Source organism: Hydractinia symbiolongicarpus, chromosome 2 (assembly GCF_029227915.1).
Source record: "Hydractinia symbiolongicarpus strain clone_291-10 chromosome 2, HSymV2.1, whole genome shotgun sequence".
NCBI lineage: Eukaryota > Metazoa > Cnidaria > Hydrozoa > Anthoathecata > Hydractiniidae > Hydractinia > Hydractinia symbiolongicarpus.
This window is the reverse complement of record NC_079876.1, coordinates 28,345,223-28,364,291: the sequence shown is the minus strand read 5'-3', so window position 1 is coordinate 28,364,291 and position 19,069 is coordinate 28,345,223. Positions and strand designations below refer to the sequence as shown.

The 19,069-nt window shown below is 34.0% G+C and overlaps 3 protein-coding genes across 5 annotated transcripts in view; 2 read left to right on the top strand and 1 right to left on the bottom strand.

The window, feature by feature from the left end:
* LOC130630501 (membrane-spanning 4-domains subfamily A member 8-like) overlaps window positions 1-19,069 on the bottom strand; it is a 40,920-nt gene that overhangs the window by 903 nt on the left and 20,948 nt on the right. Inside the window, exons 1-5 of one of the 2 annotated variants that reach the window (XM_057444021.1) lie at window positions 8,082-8,104; window positions 1,130-1,192; window positions 658-741; window positions 288-549; window positions 16-206 (exon numbers count right to left, since the gene is read on the bottom strand). In XM_057444021.1, coding sequence (XP_057300004.1) covers window positions 16-206; window positions 288-549; window positions 658-730 — 526 coding nt within the window. In that variant the 5' untranslated portion in view covers window positions 731-741; window positions 1,130-1,192; window positions 8,082-8,104. Of the gene's footprint in view, window positions 1-15; window positions 207-287; window positions 550-657; window positions 742-1,129; window positions 1,195-8,081; window positions 8,105-19,069 lie in introns of those variants that run through there. The other variant, XM_057444022.1, reaches the window with a different exon arrangement.
* On the top strand, window positions 8,244-10,718 carry LOC130630500 (V(D)J recombination-activating protein 1-like). 2 transcript variants are annotated; one of them, XR_008982077.1, is made up of 2 exons: window positions 8,244-10,401; window positions 10,488-10,716. XR_008982077.1 is itself a non-coding variant. In XM_057444020.1 (1 exon), the coding sequence occupies exon 1, from the start codon at window positions 8,900-8,902 to the stop codon at window positions 9,794-9,796; it is 897 nt and encodes a 298-aa protein (XP_057300003.1). In that variant the 5' UTR covers window positions 8,244-8,899; the 3' UTR covers window positions 9,797-10,718. The 2 variants fall into 2 exon arrangements, 1 of the variants encoding a protein (XP_057300003.1); XM_057444020.1 differs by having other exon boundaries at window positions 8,244-10,718.
* LOC130630499 (uncharacterized) lies at window positions 10,759-13,258 on the top strand. The gene is made up of 6 exons (XM_057444019.1): window positions 10,759-11,018; window positions 11,421-11,623; window positions 11,751-12,065; window positions 12,259-12,417; window positions 12,583-12,775; window positions 12,916-13,258. The coding sequence occupies exons 2-6, from the start codon at window positions 11,462-11,464 to the stop codon at window positions 13,224-13,226; spliced, it is 1,140 nt and encodes a 379-aa protein (XP_057300002.1). The 5' UTR covers window positions 10,759-11,018; window positions 11,421-11,461; the 3' UTR covers window positions 13,227-13,258.

Genomic DNA, 19,069 nt, shown 5'->3' with positions numbered 1-19,069 from the left:
AACTTCTAAACTAACCTGGATTGTGACTGCAACAATTGTAAGCTTTAAAGCCAAACACCGTGACTGTGATTGAAATTGCTATCTCCAACAAGTGTAGAACCAAAAGCACTGCATATACAGCTGTTCCGTAATCACGACTCTCATAGCATAAATAATAGTCACCATAATAATTATAATATCCATATCGTTTACATTCAGCATAATTTCTAAAAAATGATGGATCAAAAAGATAAAGAACAAAAATCCCTAAAAACAGACACACAATATATGAAATATATATTACTCACACAACTCCAGCTACTGATGTTGCAGCAGCTCCAAAAGCTAAAATGCTAGCCGTAATTACAAAAGCATTAAATGTCCCGATTAGGCATCGACTGTTTGATTTGCAATGAATACACACACCCAATATACCAGTTGCAATAATCCATAACGATGCAACTAGTGAAGTGCTATGTTGATTTATTGGGGCGTATTCTATATGCAATACTCCATATATGCTGGCACTGAACCCAAGAGTGAGAACACCAGCAATGATTAGAACGATTCCTATTGAAAAAAAATGTTCGTAAAGGTGAAGTTAAAAATTGAGTTGTGAAGACTGATTTCTGTTGTTTCCGCCAATTGATAATTCAACGCTAATGCTGGCATACTTACCAAATATAGAAATAATCTTTACACGTTTCGATTGAACGGGTGAGTTCGCAATTGTAGGTTGTTGAGTTGCCATTGCCAATTAGTCTAAATTAAATTACATATGCAAGTTGGAGCAGATTAGTAGTGTCATTGGTTTGTTCATGTCCTAGTGTTAATTGATGTTATTGGATTTTTCTGGGTCTGTTATTTACAAACCTATGCTAAACGTTCTTACGATGCATTGGGCGAGAGTGAAAACTCTTATTATGTATTGCACATGGTGGAAGAAAATTAAACATTTGACAAAGTCGGTTTTGTTAAAGATGTTGATGAAAAACTGGAAAAGTATTTAATAAAAACAAAGTTTAACTTTATCAAGACGATAGGTAAAAAGAATATAATGTAATAATAGAAAGAAAATAATATTGGTATAATAATAGAAAACATAGTTTTATCTGCGTCAAAATATGCAATAAAAACAGATAAAGCCTACCTTCCTTATTTTCCTTGTTTAAACTCCTTACTTAAATTGTCTGTTCTCCTCTTACAACTAAAACTAAATAAAAAGAAGTTCTCATTAAGCTTATTAATTGTGACTTAGATCAAATAATTACAATAGTTCATAAAACATTACAATAGTTCAGAAAAGATTAGATCTAATCTATTAGAGCTGCAATACACTATCTCTATTATAATAGCCGTATTTTGTCTGTCTCTGCGCAACATGGCGGAGCAAGTAGCGAGACCCGCCGAAAATCCCCGCGGCCCTGCAGCTTTATTTCGAATCCCCGGCAGACCCCGTTTTTCTCCCGGCCTTGCTTTGCCGCTCATTGTAATAAACCAATCACGAGGCTCCATTTTCACTAATGACCAATCCAAGTGCTTCGCGGCCTCAACATGCCGACGGGAGGAAACATGCTACCCCTAAGGCCATTTTGGTTTGGAAGTGATGGTGTGAAGTTTGTAGGTTTCCTTTCAATCCTCCTTATTTCTTCTGAGTACTTTTTATCCTATAGGATTATTTAGTTTGTTTTCACATGTTAAGGTGAATATTTCATCACGTTTTCTAGCTACGTATAAATCTTAAACATACCAATTTTAAGTTTTTGGCTAGCTACAAAACGTACATTTTGAGGCAGCTAGCTATAGCTAGCTTTATTTATTCCTATACTTTTAAAGTTTTTATTCAGTTTGGTATACTATTAATTATTTTTATGTTGAAGTTGGGTCTACCTAGCTAGCTCCTCTTTTAGCTACATCCTGCTAAAAAGTGAAAGTAGCCAAATGCAGTTTGGCTGCAAGTGAAAGTAGCCAAATGCAGTTTGGCTGCAACACAATTCTTAACAATTCTTATGCTAAATGCAGTTGGCAGCGGCCACTTTTATTACTGATTTAAAAATTTATTATGCAAAATAAAATTGCTGAGTAATTTTTTAAACTGAACCGGGTTAATGCCAGGCTGTTCACTGATTTCTTTTAAAACCGAAGCGATAAGGATTTTTGGAAAATGGTATTACCCCTATGCTCATGTATGACACGATTCACCTGTTAAGCGCTCAGCCTGGTGTTAACGACGGGCTGTTTCCTGTGTTTTTATTTAAACCGTTGTGATAAATTTTATTTGGAAAATTTTATTAAGCCTGTTACTCATGTATGACACAATTTACATGTTAAGTGCTCAGCCTGGTGTTAATGACGGGCTTTTTCCGTGTTTTTATTTAATTCGTTGTGATAAAGTTTTTTTACCTGCAATAAACATTCAACCTGGTGTTAACAACAGGGTGTTTTGTGTGTTTTTTATTTAAATTGAAGTTGCGATAAGTTTTTTTGGGAAAAGGCTATTATGGCTATAACGCATGTGTGACACCATTTACCTGTACTAAGTGCTCAGTCCGGTGTCATGATTAATTTGTTAAGGTTTACTGAAACGTACTCCGCAAAATAAAATAATATTGACTATTTTCTTTTCTTATGACGGGGTAACAACAGGTTGTAAACTGTGTTTTTATTTCGGTTAAAGTTGCAGTAAAGTTATATATATACAATTATTTTAAAAAGTACATTACAACCGAAACACTATAATGTGGTGTGAGCTTTACTCAATTCACGACATATTCTGCATACCTGTACTAGAGCACTCCAATTATGGAGTTTTTTTAGTTTTTTTATGGGGTAACGACTGGATTTTTCCTGTGTTTTAAGTTAAACCGAAATTGCAGTAAAGTTTTTTATGAAAAGGGTATTATGCGTTCTCGGCCCACTGTCATGATTAAGTTTTGAACTTTTACGGAAACTTATTCCGCAAAATAAAATAATATTGCCCAGTTGTTTTTGCTATGGCGGAGTAACAACGGTTTGTAAACTGTTTTAATTCAGCTTTTGTTGCGGGAAATTATTTTTTTTTAAAATATCTTACAGTCGCAACACTGCAATGGTGTGTGCCCTCCACTTGATTTACGACATACTGCATACCCGTACTAAAGCGCTCCACCTCACCGGGTCGCACAGTTTGCAGTTCTTATTAAGCGCTCCTCAAGGCGTTCAACAACAGTTACTTGTGGCTTAACCCGGCGTTTCGACGCCGGGTCTCCCGGCTAGTTGTGAATATTAGCTGTTGTAAGCAAGTATATAGTATAATAGATAAATACGTGAGTAAGAGAAAACGATTTTTAATTATCGTTATCATATGGTTAGAGTATTTCTAGCACTGTTTTTGGCTAATCTAAACGAGAAAGGAGTGCATTTTTTACTTATTTTTCAGTTCTACAGTGCATTGATAATTTTCTTTGAGTGGCTGGCTGCAAGAACGTGCAAAAAGCTGATATTTTTTTCCTGATTCGGTTAATAACTGGCTGAGAAAAGTTATCATTTTCTTGAAAAACGAGAACTTGTCAGTAAACCAAAAATTATTTTTACGAAACAAACTAAAAATCAATCATAAATATTCACAGTTGAATTATTCTTTTGTTTCAACATAGTCATTAAATAGAATTGCGCTCTCCGCCGTAGAGGTTTTGAGTTTAACTGTAACTTTAGGTTAGTGAGGTTATATCTATTGCGCGTTGAAGGAGTTTAGTCTTTAATTCGATTGCTTTAATTCAGTTCAACTAATTTGTATTGAATTAACATGAATATATTACAGGTATACCAAATTTCAGTGATTTATACTCGGTTTATATGATAAACTAGTTTTCACACTTGTTCTCGAAATATAACGTCATATTATTTTCGTTTTTTAGTTCTTGTTTATTTCACTTCCCTAAAGCCTCGTAAAATATGTAAACCAGAACACAAAAAAGTTAAAAAAAATTTTCCGATATATTCCTTGGCATTGAGCGATAACTACTAAATAACATTTTTTAATTCACGACAAGAAGTTTTTTTTTCACCTTGACCTTAACTTACTTCTTTACATTTTACAACGGACTGGTAGAGCGTTCGCTTCCACTCCTGAAGGCCTTGGATTCAAATTTCAACCGAATCAAGCCAAAATTATAGAAGTGTGAATCTATCCTTTCAGTTTGGCTTTTAGCATGGGAAAAAGATTTACATCTTAGGCGGTTATTAAGTGATTACTGTGCTTGCGCGGCTTTCTCAACTTTAATGAAGATTTTAAAGTATCTTAAACAAAAAATATGTTATAAACGAATAAACTATAAACGAAGGGATTATAGCAGCGAATACGGCAAAAAAAACTAAGTCAAAGGGCTATAGACCGCAGAAGATACAATTATCTTCAGTTCGAATTTATCCACGAGTCCACAATTGTGTGTTGTTGAGTTGCCATTGTCAATTAATCTAAATGAAATTACATATGCATGTTGGGTCAGAGAGAGTAGTAGTGTAATTGGTTTGTTCATGTCGTAGAGTTAGTTGATGTTATTGGATTTATTGGGAAGTCCAGATCTATTTGATTTTGTTAAGTCTTGTTATTTTCAAACCTCTGCTAACTTTCCTAACAATGCATTTGGCAAGAGTCAAAAGTCTTATTAATATGGGTACCAGTGATGCCAACAATCCACTAAGTGCTTGCATATTATGTATTGCGCATGTTAGAAAAAAAATAATATCTGACTGCTTTTCCAAGCAAAAATTCTAACACACTCTTAATTATATCGATGCATCGTGACTCAACATAAGTTTTACTTGTCAGAAAGGAGGTGAAATGAGATGTCTTAGATGCTAATTATTTCTGTGAAATTTACATATTTGACAACGTCGGCTTAGTAAAAGATGTTGTTGGAGCATTGGGAAAGTATTTAAGAAAGTTAAGTTTAACTTCATCAAGACGTTGCGTAGAAAAAATATGATAAAATAATAGAAAAACAACTCATTAGTTTTATCTGCATCACAACATGCAATAAAAACAGATAAATCTGCTCTTCTCTTACAACTAAATCCAAATAGAAAATGTTCTCATTAAGCTTATTTTTTGTTACTAGTCTATAAGACCCGTAGAAAAATCCACTAAGGCAGGAGAACTATGGAAAAATAAGTTGATTTGTTGTTTTGCTGACGTCAGCAACATATATTAAAAAAAAATTGCCAAATATTTGTGTACCCGTTGCCTCTGCTGTGTAGAGCTTGATATGCTGATCAAAATAATGCAAGGAAATAAAATTTTGCTGACGTCAGCAGGAACTTCTTAAAATTTAAAATATTTTTTAGACATTTGTAGACCTGTTGCCTTCATCATATAGATCTTGAAACGTTGATTACGGAAATGTATAGGATCATGAACTTTTAACCAACGGTTACAAAGATTTTGTGGTTTGAAGGTTTTTTGACCCGTTCATTTCGAAAAAGATTCGAGAACCTCAGATTAAGAAACTAACCCAATTTGGTCCCAGGTTGTCCCTAGTTACCTACGCGGTGAAAAATAACTGATGTCACCACCCCGTTTTGGCCTTAAAGTTCTAAGTGCATTGTAATAGTTTTATTAATTCAAATTCGTTAACTTAATGTCATTGATGTCGTGACGTTGTCCATTAACGTTTGACACATAATTTTTTCGGCTCCATCAGAGGGAAATGAACACATCGACTTTGCCTGTTATTATTGTATAGTTTTAGATCAAAAAATTAGAATACAATAGTTCAGAAAAGATTACTAATGGCTTACAAACCCTTTAGCCGGGCGCTACGGGAAAATAGCGACCGAGGTTGTGACGTTATGGACCGAACGCAGTCAGGTCCATGCAAACAACCGATGTTATAGGCGCCAGTACCCCCAATCTCCGAGTTAAGAAAGAAAAGACTTCAATATTACTACTATTCAAAATAAGGAAACCAATCATAAATTAAATTACATATAATGTCTTGCAATTAATTTAAAGAACTTTATGAAGCATGACTGGAATTGAAGAATAACATACCTACAATGTCAAACACATGGACTCATGCTCAATTTATATAATAAACAAATTATCGCACTGGTCCTCGAAAAAATATTTCATTTGCCTAAAATATTGTAAGCTATGTAAACGAGAACATAGAAAACTCTCAGCACTGTACGAGAACTACAACATACCGTAGTACAGCGTCTTTAAGCAGATACTGACCGGTTTTGATGGTGTGCAAGGCCAAAGTACAGCCCGAGCTTGCGAGGTTTACTATTTAATTAAAATAAGTAATCTTAGTTGTGAACTCACTATCCTCCTCTTATAACTAGATCGATGTGAAAATATAATTTTTATTTTTTATTTTGACCAGAAAAAAATCCCTTTATTGTTTTATTCAGTTATACAGTAAGTATTTAGAAATAAATAAAACAGCCATGTTTGAAATTAATTTAAAACAATATGTTTTAAACTAGCCGGGAGACCCGCCGTCGAAACGCCGGGTTAAGCCACAAGTAACTGTTGTTGAACGCCTTGAGGAGCGCTTAATAAGAACCGCAAACTGTGCGACCCGGTGAGGTGAAGCGCTTTAGTACGGGTATGCAGTATGTCGTAAATCAAGTGGAGGGCACACACCATTGCAGTGTTGCGACTGTAAGATATTTTTAAAAAAAATAATTTCCCGCAACAAAAGCTGAATTAAAACAGTTTACAAACCGTTGTTACTCCGCCATAGCAAAAACAACTGGGCAATATTATTTTATTTTGCGGAATAAGTTTCCGTAAAAGTTCAAAACTTAATCATGACAGTGGGCCGAGAACGCATAATACCCTTTTCATAAAAAACTTTACTGCAATTTCGGTTTAACTTAAAACACAGGAAAAATCCAGTCGTTACCCCATAAAAAAACTAAAAAAACTCCATAATTGGAGTGCTCTAGTACAGGTATGCAGAATATGTCGTGAATTGAGTAAAGCTCACACCACATTATAGTGTTTCGGTTGTAATGTACTTTTTAAAATAATTGTATATATATAACTTTACTGCAACTTTAACCGAAATAAAAACACAGTTTACAACCTGTTGTTACCCCGTCATAAGAAAAGAAAATAGTCAATATTATTTTATTTTGCGGAGTACGTTTCAGTAAACCTTAACAAATTAATCATGACACCGGACTGAGCACTTAGTACAGGTAAATGGTGTCACACATGCGTTATAGCCATAATAGCCTTTTCCCAAAAAAACTTATCGCAACTTCAATTTAAATAAAAAACACACAAAACACCCTGTTGTTAACACCAGGTTGAATGTTTATTGCAGGTAAAAAAACTTTATCACAACGAATTAAATAAAAACACGGAAAAAGCCCGTCATTAACACCAGGCTGAGCACTTAACATGTAAATTGTGTCATACATGAGTAACAGGCTTAATAAAATTTTCCAAATAAAATTTATCACAACGGTTTAAATAAAAACACAGGAAACAGCCCGTCGTTAACACCAGGCTGAGCGCTTAACAGGTGAATCGTGTCATACATGAGCATAGGGGTAATACCATTTTCCAAAAATCCTTATCGCTTCGGTTTTAAAAGAAATCAGTGAACAGCCTGGCATTAACCCGGTTCAGTTTAAAAAATTACTCAGCAATTTTATTTTGCATAATAAATTTTTAAATCAGTAATAAAAGTGGCCGCTGCCAACTGCATTTAGCATAAGAATTGTTAAGAATTGTGTTGCAGCCAAACTGCATTTGGCTACTTTCACTTGCAGCCAAACTGCATTTGGCTACTTTCACTTTTTAGCAGGATGTAGCTAAAAGAGGAGCTAGCTAGGTAGACCCAACTTCAACATAAAAATAATTAATAGTATACCAAACTGAATAAAAACTTTAAAAGTATAGGAATAAATAAAGCTAGCTATAGCTAGCTGCCTCAAAATGTACGTTTTGTAGCTAGCCAAAAACTTAAAATTGGTATGTTTAAGATTTATACGTAGCTAGAAAACGTGATGAAATATTCACCTTAACATGTGAAAACAAACTAAATAATCCTATAGGATAAAAAGTACTCAGAAGAAATAAGGAGGATTGAAAGGAAACCTACAAACTTCACACCATCACTTCCAAACCAAAATGGCCTTAGGGGTAGCATGTTTCCTCCCGTCGGCATGTTGAGGCCGCGAAGCACTTGGATTGGTCATTAGTGAAAATGGAGCCTCGTGATTGGTTTATTACAATGAGCGGCAAAGCAAGGCCGGTAAAAAAACGGGGTCTGCCGGGGATTCGAAATAAAGCTGCAGGGCCGCGGGGATTTTCGGCGGGTCTCGCTACTTGCTCCGCCATGTTGCGCAGAGACAGACAAAATACGGGAAGCACTTCATGGAAGGATCCATATAGTCTGTGAATATGTCGTATACTTGAACCTCTAACACAACCTCACCTTTACCCACGGCCATTTAAATCGGAGGAAACCTAGAAATAAAGTGTGCGCATGCGCCAATTTTTTTAAAATCCCGTACGATAAAATTTGATGTCTTGATGACGTCATAGCTATTGACCTAACTGATTTAAATGCCATTTACCAATCTGTAGGAGGGCTAGCGGGATAAATAGTATTTTTAACCTTGGTAAGAGTGACCACACCGTCCAAAATGTCAATCATTTCAGCCGGATTCGCGCCCAAACAAAACACAAAAAACTTGAAAGCTAGCTAGCCTTATAGCAAATATTGCTCATTTTTGTCATATATTTGCGCTAATTCTACCCAAAAGAACGGTGTAAAATTTATCCTGAAAGTTAAAGGAACTATTCAATGATCTAATTCCAGTTGCAGTTATCTGCTGTACTTTTTTTATACGTGGTGATACAAGATTTTGCAACCACAACTTTTAGTTGAAATTTCACTTTCGTTTTGTCACAAAGATGGCTGACCCAGAGAGTCAACACAATATATATTTAACAAAACTGTGTCGAATTTGTCAGGAGCATACTGGCAAGGTCCTAAGAAATGCCTTATCCGTCACAAAATTTTCTGAAAGAATTGAAAAAGCCTTTAGAATAGACCTAAAAGGGGACCATCCAACAGTACACCCTAGAAAAATTTGTTTAAAATGCTACTCTTTAATGAAAAATGTGGAAACCAAAAATACAACACCCATATTAAATGTGAAATCATGGTTTCCACATAATCCAAGTGACTGTGACACTTGCAAATTGGGGTCTATTAAATCAAGAGGTGGAAAAAAAACCAAATCTAAAAGTGTGGGAAGACCACCGAAAGATGGTAGTATGTGGACACGACACATGACTGAGGTGTTATACGAAAAGACTCCGGAAGATATCATACCAAGGAGATACAGCAGAGAGGATTTCTCTTGTAATAAGTCACTGCCAGAATTTATATGCTTTTTGTGCAAGGATATTCTTAGAAGACCTGTAGGGATAATGCCTTGTGAGCACAACTTCTGCTTAGAATGTTTGGTACCCAATATTGAAGGTAGGAGAGAAACGGACTGGAAATGCCCTCAATGCAAACTGCTTATAAAAAGCAACCAAATTAATCCATCAAAAAAGATACAAAATCTCACAAAAATGTTATCGACCAAATGTAAAAGATGTGGTCATTTATTTAATTTGGACGAAGAAAAAGAAAAAAAACAGCATGAGGCATCGTGCATCAGTCAATCTCCAACAATCAATGATGCAAAATCTGATGAAGCAGTTTTGCAAATCATCAGGAAAAAAATGGCCGAATCAAAACTTCCAAATAAAAGCATTGTATTCAAAACAGCTGGTAGAGTAAGTACACATTTTTTTTAAGAAACTGGTTTTGTAAGGCAGGCTCAATGTTTCTTGAAAAATCAACCATTTGAGCCTGGAATGTTTCTTAAAAACCCACATTAATATAAACTATACATATACATAACATATTTCAAATTAAATTCGAACACTGTTTATTCGGCAACAGGCAAACACAGGTGTTGACAGAAAAGGTCTATTCATTATATTCTCCATTCACATACGACATATCGTTTCTCTGGAAACTAGTTATGCTTTCTGGTGTTTCAAAAATGACGTTTGTGTGAAAAAATTTTCTGGGTGGTATATAATGAAAGCTTGAATTATTTTCAGCCATTGGTTATGACTTCAACACCAACACCTACAAAAGAAAGTGATATTGCAAGTACAAAAACTATTCAAAACAGAACCAAATTTTTAAAAAATCAATTAATTGCAACATCTGGAAAAACTAAAAATGCAATTATTAAACAAACTGGAAAAGTTGTTAAGTCATTTTCTTCCAACGACAGACAATCTATCTTGAGCAACGCAAGCATTCCTCAAGCAAAAATTGATGCTGAATCATTAGTGGCTATGAAAGTTGATATGGGTATACCTTGGGAGAAATTGAAGACAATGGGCAGGTGAGTATACCCCAAAACTTTTATTATGACACCCCTAATGTGATTTATTTTAAATTCTTCTAAACAAAAATATTTTAATCTTACAGATGGCTGAAAACATTTGACATACAGCCTGCATCACATAACAAGCAAAGACAAGTTGCAAAAGCGTGGTGTGGTGAGGATGTTATAGTTGAAGATGCACCATTTACATTCCCAGTTAAGGATATGAAGGGGGTTTTTACAATCCAAACAGCTCCATGGGCCTATATAAATGAATTACCACAACACATTGTTAATCATTTAGACTCATTGGCAGAGTAAGTTTGTGTTTCAAATTATATAAACAAGGATTACAGTTGTACCTGCAGATGGTGAATATCTTCTTTTCTTTATAGAAGCAATCTCATGGTTGACCATTCATTCTTGAATAATGAGATCCAAATAAAGTTGGGAGGAGACCATGGCGGCAAATCTTTTAAGATGAATTACCAGCTGTGTAATTCATCAAAGCCTAATAATAAAGATAACACAGTGGTTTTCAGCATATTTGAGGCCAAAGATTATAGATCTAACTTGATGGTTGGTTTGTCCAGATTCACCAAACAAATAGACCAGTTAGAACAAATGAAATGGAGGTAATAGCAAACACATTGTCATAGTCCATAAACTAATCACGTCTGCAAAGCTCAAATATTTGACTATAATGGTTGTAATTAATAGAAAGCTCATTTTCCAAAACTAGTCATAGTAGCAATACAGTAGTGAATAGATTTACAGTTAGATTTAATTATTCTTATAGAGGAAGATGCATTAGAGTATTTATGTGTGGAGATTATGAGTTCTTGTGCGTAGCATATGGGATAACTGGAGCTAATGGTATGCTTAGCTATATCTTACTTTTTCAGGGTGAAACTTAGAAAGTGAAAATAATGACTTGAAGTTAAACAAATTTAGTTAGAGAGTTTATATTCCAAGTTAAACTTTATAATAATTCCAAATGTCTGTTCACTAAATATATATAATATATATTTCTTCAGGGAGGCATAACTGTTTATTTTGCCACATTACAAAAAAAGAAATGCAGAAGCCCAAAGCTGAAAGAGAAGCAGTTACCCAGCGAACTTTAAAATCTTTGACAGATGACTTACTGGCATTTCGCCAGTCAGGAGGTGACATCAAAAATGCCAAACACTTTAACAATGTAATTCATGAACGGTTATTCAACATTCCAATTGACCAGGTATATATTCAATCTGATGTTTTCAGAATTCCAATTAAAGTGAATTTGGAAGTGAAATAAGACAATTCTTCAGTGGAATTAATTTTATAGTTATTTCCTAAATAATTTTTAATAACCGTATTTTTAGGTTGCATTGCCTGCACTACACATCTCCTTAGGAACCTTCCTTAAAATATTTAATATGCTTGAAACTGCTTGCTCAGATTTGGACATCAAATTGACAGCAAATGGCCAAAGTTTGGATCCTGATGCATTAACTTTTATTGAGAGATGCCAGAAATTGAAAGATTGTAAGTGGGTTATAAAAGACTGCGAGGAAAAGATTGAACTCGTTAATCAGGCATTGGCTGTTGAAATTTTTCGAAATCCCGAAAATGCAAATGAACTCCGGAACATATATGAGCCTAGAATAGTATTCTTAAGTAACAAGTTAAAAGAAAAGGTATATACATAATGTCTCCACTTTTTTGTTCATAAGTCTGTCAATTTCAAAAAATTAACATAAATAAAAATGAAAAAAACTGATTACACAGCCAATTATTAAATGGTAATTTACTAGTTAATCTATGTCAAAATCAAAAAAATATCATGTTAAGACCTGTTGTAACATATTTGTGCTAAAATTTTTATCATAGTCTAACGAGGCTGAAAAAATTCAAAACGAGTCAGGAACAGAGCGATGGGATGGTCCTTGTACAAGGAAACTTGATGAAACTTTAAAACTGTTGAATGTTGAACGACAAGCGTACCACGGGCGGAGTTTTGTTGGCAACCATGTGCATAAAATGCTCAAGGTGATTTGCAATTTATATATAATAATTATAGTAGTAAATCCAGAGTAATATCAACCACCTTCCTATATAATTATGCTTTTTTTTGCTTGGTTGTTGCTTAGGCCATGCTAGAAACAAAATAATTATCCCACCCAAGGTTACACAATATGTGTATTTAATTTTCAGGATGATAACATCATGAAACTTTGTAACTCGATACCTGAGTTGATATGTCACATGGGATATAGAGGTACAGATGTTCATAAAGAAGCCATTGGAATCTGTGTTAAGTTCAAGAAGCTTTTCTGGTACTATGCACAATGTCATGCGTTAATGAACAGTAGAGAGAAATTTGACGAGAAAATGTTGAATGATTTAGGTACCTTTTTATGAATAACTTTTCCATGTTATGCCAAAAAAACTACAATCAAAATTCATAAAAGAGAGCTTATTGCTGTGTGTCATGCATATGTGCTTGAATGTTGCTACAGAGTAATTTGCAGACTATTTATTTTATAGAAACTGCAATTGAAAACTTCATGAACTTTTACCGAAAAACTTGGCCAGATGCGTCGATTACGCCAAAGTTACACATGCTGGAAAATCATGCGATTGATTTTGTCAGAAGATGGGGTACAGCATTTGGTTTTTATGGAGAGCAGGGTGCAGAGAGCATTCATCCAACATTCAACAAGTTGATGGCTACTTATTGTCAAATGAAGCCTCCCACAAAGCGATTGCAAGCAATGATGAACGAACACCTGACACGTGTCCACCCCAGGTCGCAAGTGCTTCGCCCCTCAATTAGGAAAAGAAAACATGAGGAATGACACTAAAATGACACTTAGGCCACCATCAAAATATGTTATGTTTGTGTCCTTAAGTTCCTGCAAAAATGAGAAAATGAGTAGGTCGGTTTTTTCCTAGGGATTTTCAGATAGGAGCAATTAAATTTGTTCCCTGGACTAAAAAACAGTATAGCACTACTCAACATTGTTTGCAGACCCTTTATACCACATAAGCCAACTGATGGCTTGTTCTCTTTCTTTTTAATTTCCAATCAATTATAAAGCACATCAATTAAATATGATTGGATAGATAAAAAGATATCACAGCATCCAAAGGAAAGGAAAAAAAATTCCCGTTTTTTTTTCTTCGACTTGTTGACTCGGGTTTTTATCACCGCAAGCAAGTCAGTCGGAGGAGCAAACATAACATATTTTGATGGCAGCCTAACTGTACTGTGCGTGGCTATCATGTTATGTTTCTAGGATGTATTTCTAAAATTTATTATAATGGAATTAGATGATAGCAAATATGGCTACTTCGGGTATTTTAAAATTTTTTGGCTACCTTTGAGCTATAATGGTGCTCACAAAAAAAAGTACAGCAACATCACTCCAATCAAATTAAGTTCTCCAAACAATACTCTATCAAAAAAAATTTACCTGATATTCCTAGTTTGGGTAGAACTTGAAATATCGTGTTCGATTTCCTTGCAACCACATTTCCAAGACGAATCCAGGTTGTCTTTTTCAGCCATGTGTCACCGCAGCCTATCGCCAAAAGAACTTGCTATTTTGGGCTTTCGTTCATCCGGCATGGTTTATTTCTCTAAAAAAAGCTGACCAAGCTCCCTCTCTTTTCCACGGGGCCTAAAATTTCATGTTTTTTAAAGATATTCTTCGCTGCGTCGGCATCCCTTGAGCGCAGGAAGCCATTATGGAATTCGGAAACCACGCGTGATTTTTAAAAAACCCGGCGCATGCGCACACTTTCTTTCCATCGACAGATGGCCGTGTACCCGACATTGTCGTATTCCTTTCCTCACGACAGCTCAACTGCATCCGACACGCGACGTTAAACAATTTATCAACGTCGTGATGTTTTTAATACATACTACTGCCTAATGTAATATCTTTGTAATATACAGTAATACACAGTAGTACTTAGTAATATGCCGTATTGTATACTGTAGTACTTAGTAATATGCCGTATTACTTTGTAGTATCCAGTAATACACTGTAATACCTTGTAGTATTCAGTAATACCCTGTAATACCTTGTAGTATTCAGTAATATACTGTAATACCTTGTAGTATTCGGTAATACACTGTAATACTTTGCAGTATTCAGTAATACACTGTAATACCTTGTAGTATTCGGTAATACACTGTAATACTTTGTAGTATTCAGTAGTACACTGTAATACCTTGTAGTATTCAGTAATATACTGTAATGCCTTGTAGTATTCGGTAATACACTGTAATACCTTGTAGTATTCAGTAATATACTGTAATGCCTTGTAGTATTCGGTAATACACTGTAATACTTTGTAGTATTCAGTAATATACTGTAATACCTTGTAGCATTCGGTAATACACTGTAATACCTTGTAGTATTCAGTAATACACTGTAATACTTTGTAGTATTCAGTAATACTTTGTAGTATTTAGTAATACACTGTAATACCTTGTAGTATTCGGTAATATACTGTAATGCCTTGTAGTATTCGGTAATGCACTGTAATACCTTGTAGTATTCAGTAATACACTGTAATACCTTGTAGTATTCAGTAATATACTGTAATGCCTTGTAGTTTTCGGTAATACACTGTAATACCTTGTAGTATTCAGTAATATACTGTAATACCTTGTAGTATTCGGTAATACACTGTAATACCTTGTAGTATTCAGTAATACACTGTAATACTTTGTAGTATTCAGTAATACTTTGTAGTATTTAGTAATACACTGTAATACCTTGTAGTATTCGGTAATATACTGTAATGCCTTGTAGTATTCGGTAATACACTGTAATACTTTCAGTAATACTTTGTAGTATTTAGTAATACACTGTAATACCTTGTAGTATTCGGTAATATACTGTAATGCCTTGTAGTATTCGGTAATACACTGTAATACCTTGTAGTATTCAGTAATACACTGTAGTGCCTTGTAGTATTCGGTAATACACTGTAATACCTTGTAGTATTCAGTAATATACTGTAATACCTTGTAGTATTCGGTAATACACTGTAATACTTTGTAGTATTCAGTAGTACACTGTAATACCTTGTAGTATTCAGTAATATACTGTAATGCCTTGTAGTATTCGGTAATACACTGTAATACCTTGTAGCATTCAGTAATATACTGTAATACCTTGTAGTATTCAGTAATATACTGTAATGCCTTGTAGTATTCGGTAATACACTGTAATACCTTGTAGTATTCAGTAATATACTGTAATACCTTGTAGTATTCGGTAATACACTGTAATACTTTGTAGTATTCAGTAATACACTGTAATACTTTGTAGTATTCAGTAATATACTGTAATACCTTGTAGCATTCGGTAATACACTGTAATACCTTGTAGTATTCAGTATTACACTGTAATACTTTGTAGTATTCAGTAATACTTTGTAGTATTTAGTAATACACTGTAATACCTTGTAGTATTCGGTAATATACTGTAATGCCTTGTAGTATTCGGTAATGCACTGTAATACCTTGTAGTATTCAGTAATACACTGTAATACCTTGTAGTATTCAGTAATATACTGTAATGCCTTGTAGTTTTCGGTAATACACTGTAATACCTTGTAGTATTCAGTAATATACTGTAATACCTTGTAGTATTCGGTAATACACTGTAATACCTTGTAGTATTCAGTAATACACTGTAATACTTTGTAGTATTCAGTAATACTTTGTAGTATTTAGTAATACACTGTAATACTTTCAGTAATACTTTTTAGTATTTAGTAATACACTGTAATACCTTGTAGTATTCGGTAATATACTGTAATGCCTTGTAGTATTCGGTAATACACTGTAATACCTTGTAGTATTCAGTAATACACTGTAGTGCCTTGTAGTATTCGGTAATAAACTGTAATACCTTGTAGTATTCAGTAATATACTGTAATACCTTGTAGTATTCGGTAATACACTGTAATACTTTGTAGTATTCAGTAATACACTGTAATGCCTTGTAGTATTCGGTAATACACTGTAATACTTTGTAGTATTTAGTAGTACACTGTAATACCTTGTAGTATTCAGTAATATACTGTAATGCCTTGTAGTATTCGGTAATACACTGTAATACCTTGTAGTATTCAGTAATACACTGTAATGCCTTGTAGTATTCGGTAATACACTGTAATACCTTGTAGTATTCAGTAATATACTGTAATACCTTGTAGTATTCGGTAATACACTGTAATACTTTGTAGTATTCAGTAGTACACTGTAATACCTTGTAGTATTCAGTAATATACTGTAATGCCTTGTAGTATTCAGTAATACACTGTAATACCTTGTAGTATTCAGTAATATACTGTAATACCTTGTAGTACTCGGTAATACACTGTAATACTTTGTAGTATTCAGTAATACACTGTAATACCTTGTAGTATTCGGTAATACACTGTAATACTTTGTAGTATTCAGTAGTACACTGTAATACCTTGTAGTATTCAGTAATATACTGTAATGCCTTGTAGTATTCGGTAATACACTGTAATACCTTGTAGCATTCAGTAATATACTGTAATACCTTGTAGTATTCAGTAATATACTGTAATACCTTGTAGTATTCAGTAGTATACTGTAATGCCTTGTAGTATTCAGTAATACACTGTAATACCTTGTAGTATTCAGTAATATACTGTAATACCTTGTAGTATTCGGTAATACACTGTAATACTTTGTAGTATTCAGTAATACACTGTAATACCTTGTAGTATTCGGTAATACACTGTAATACTTTGTAGTATTCAGTAGTACACTGTAATACCTTGTAGTATTCAGTAATATACTGTAATGCCTTGTAGTATTCGGTAATACACTATAATACCTTGTAGTATTCAGTAATATACTGTAATACCTTGTAGTATTCGGTAATACTTTGTAGTATTCAGTAATATACTGTAATACCTTGTAGTATTCGGTAATACACTGTAATACTTTGTAGTATTCAGTAATATACTGTAATGCCTTGTAGTATTCGGTAATACACTGTAATACCTTGTAGTATTCAGTAATATACTGTAATACCTTGTAGTATTCGGTAATACTTTGTAGTATTTAGTAATACACTGTAATACCTTGTAGTATTCGGTAATATACTGTAATGCCTTGTAGTATTTGGTGATACACTGTAATACCTTGTAGTATTCAGTTATAGACTGTAATACCTTGTAGTATTCAGTAATATACTGCAATGCCTTGTAGTATTCGGTAATACACTGTAATACCTTGTAGTATTCAGTAATATACTGTAATACCTTGTAGTATTCCGTAATACAATAATAGTAATACGTTGTTATATGGATTATTAAAACTTTAAACACGGTTGTTATTGCCGCTATGACGTAAGTTGTAACCAATGACATGCCGCCCTTTACCTGGGTAATAAAGCTATATATGGGATTTTTCTGTCATTTGTATTTGGATGTCCAGTGTGATATTTAAGATGATTTAAGTTTGTTGTTTTTGTCCTCAGTGATCATACATTTTCCCCCGCCATTAGCTTGACTTTCGTGTAAGTCACTAGTCGAAAACCTACAACCGTTGCAAAGGGGCTACAATAAACACTCGACGACAGCATGTTGAATAAACAGTGGTACTCTGTAGTTTGACAAATCATTAGTATTATCCCTATCTATACGCCAATAAGATGAACACTACTGCGTTACCTAAATTAGACCAAAGCTAAGTTGTTTATTTTTGAGCTTCAAAGATTATCTTTAATTTTGTAAACTTTGGGACGACAATATTTCTAATTGGGAATTTTTAACATCGATATGCGTGTGGCGTGGTGGAATGCAGAGGCAAGGGGGGATTGCGGGATTCCTACAATTTCGTATCCTGATACTATAATATGCACTAATCATTGCTCCCCATGTTAGGATATATATAACTTGCTTCAGAGGTCCTGCAGTGTTTAATACTGGCTCTAATATTCCTTGACGGTGTTCTTGTAAGTCGAAATATCGAAGTTTTTTTCGTGCATTCTTATCACCCTAATTTTTTAAAAAATGTTGCAGATTAAAACAAAATAATACCAATACACCAATTCATAACAAAACAATTACATTTCCCGTTGTAAAAACCGGCGTATAAAAAAAAATTCCGACGAAATAGAATCTCTTTAGAAAATTTTTAGGCGTTGTTTTATAGAACTGGAGTGTTGCACTAACTAATCGTTCATAATCTACACTTTGTGCTAAAAATGCATGAAGTATAAACTAGTATATAAATAACTAGCTGTATTATACTTCGTTTAGAAAGCGTTATACTATTTGACATCCTGAGCGCTAATGAGAGGGTGGAAGGGAAGCGGAAAAGAAAATGAGATAAAAAACGTGCTGAATTACCTCCTTTTTTTTACTGCGTTATATTAAAATAGCAAGTGGTAACAAACTATAAAATGTCGTGCTTCTTTGTTTTGTTTAATAACTTTTTGTGTCTAGTAGCATGATTCGGACAAATACGTTTTTAAGCGTTTTAATAAATGTAGTTTACATCTTATGTAATTTTGGAGATATCGTAGATATATATTACGTTAATTATGCTGAACCTTATTAAGTGCACAATTTGTCAAGGCTGTTATTGGTCGAAAAACAAAAAGGACATATATAAAATCACTGTTTTGTCTAGAAA

Coding starts and splice junctions, on each gene's coding strand:
- LOC130630500 (XM_057444020.1), top strand. CDS start 8,900: ATGGCTGACCCAGAGAGTCAACACAATATATATTTAACAAAACTGTGT.
- LOC130630499 (XM_057444019.1), top strand. CDS start 11,462: ATGCAGAAGCCCAAAGCTGAAAGAGAAGCAGTTACCCAGCGAACTTTA. Junction 11,624..11,750: donor TCAACATTCCAATTGACCAG/GTATATATTCAA, acceptor CCGTATTTTTAG/GTTGCATTGCCTGCACTACA. Junction 12,418..12,582: donor ATGTGCATAAAATGCTCAAG/GTGATTTGCAAT, acceptor TTTAATTTTCAG/GATGATAACATCATGAAACT.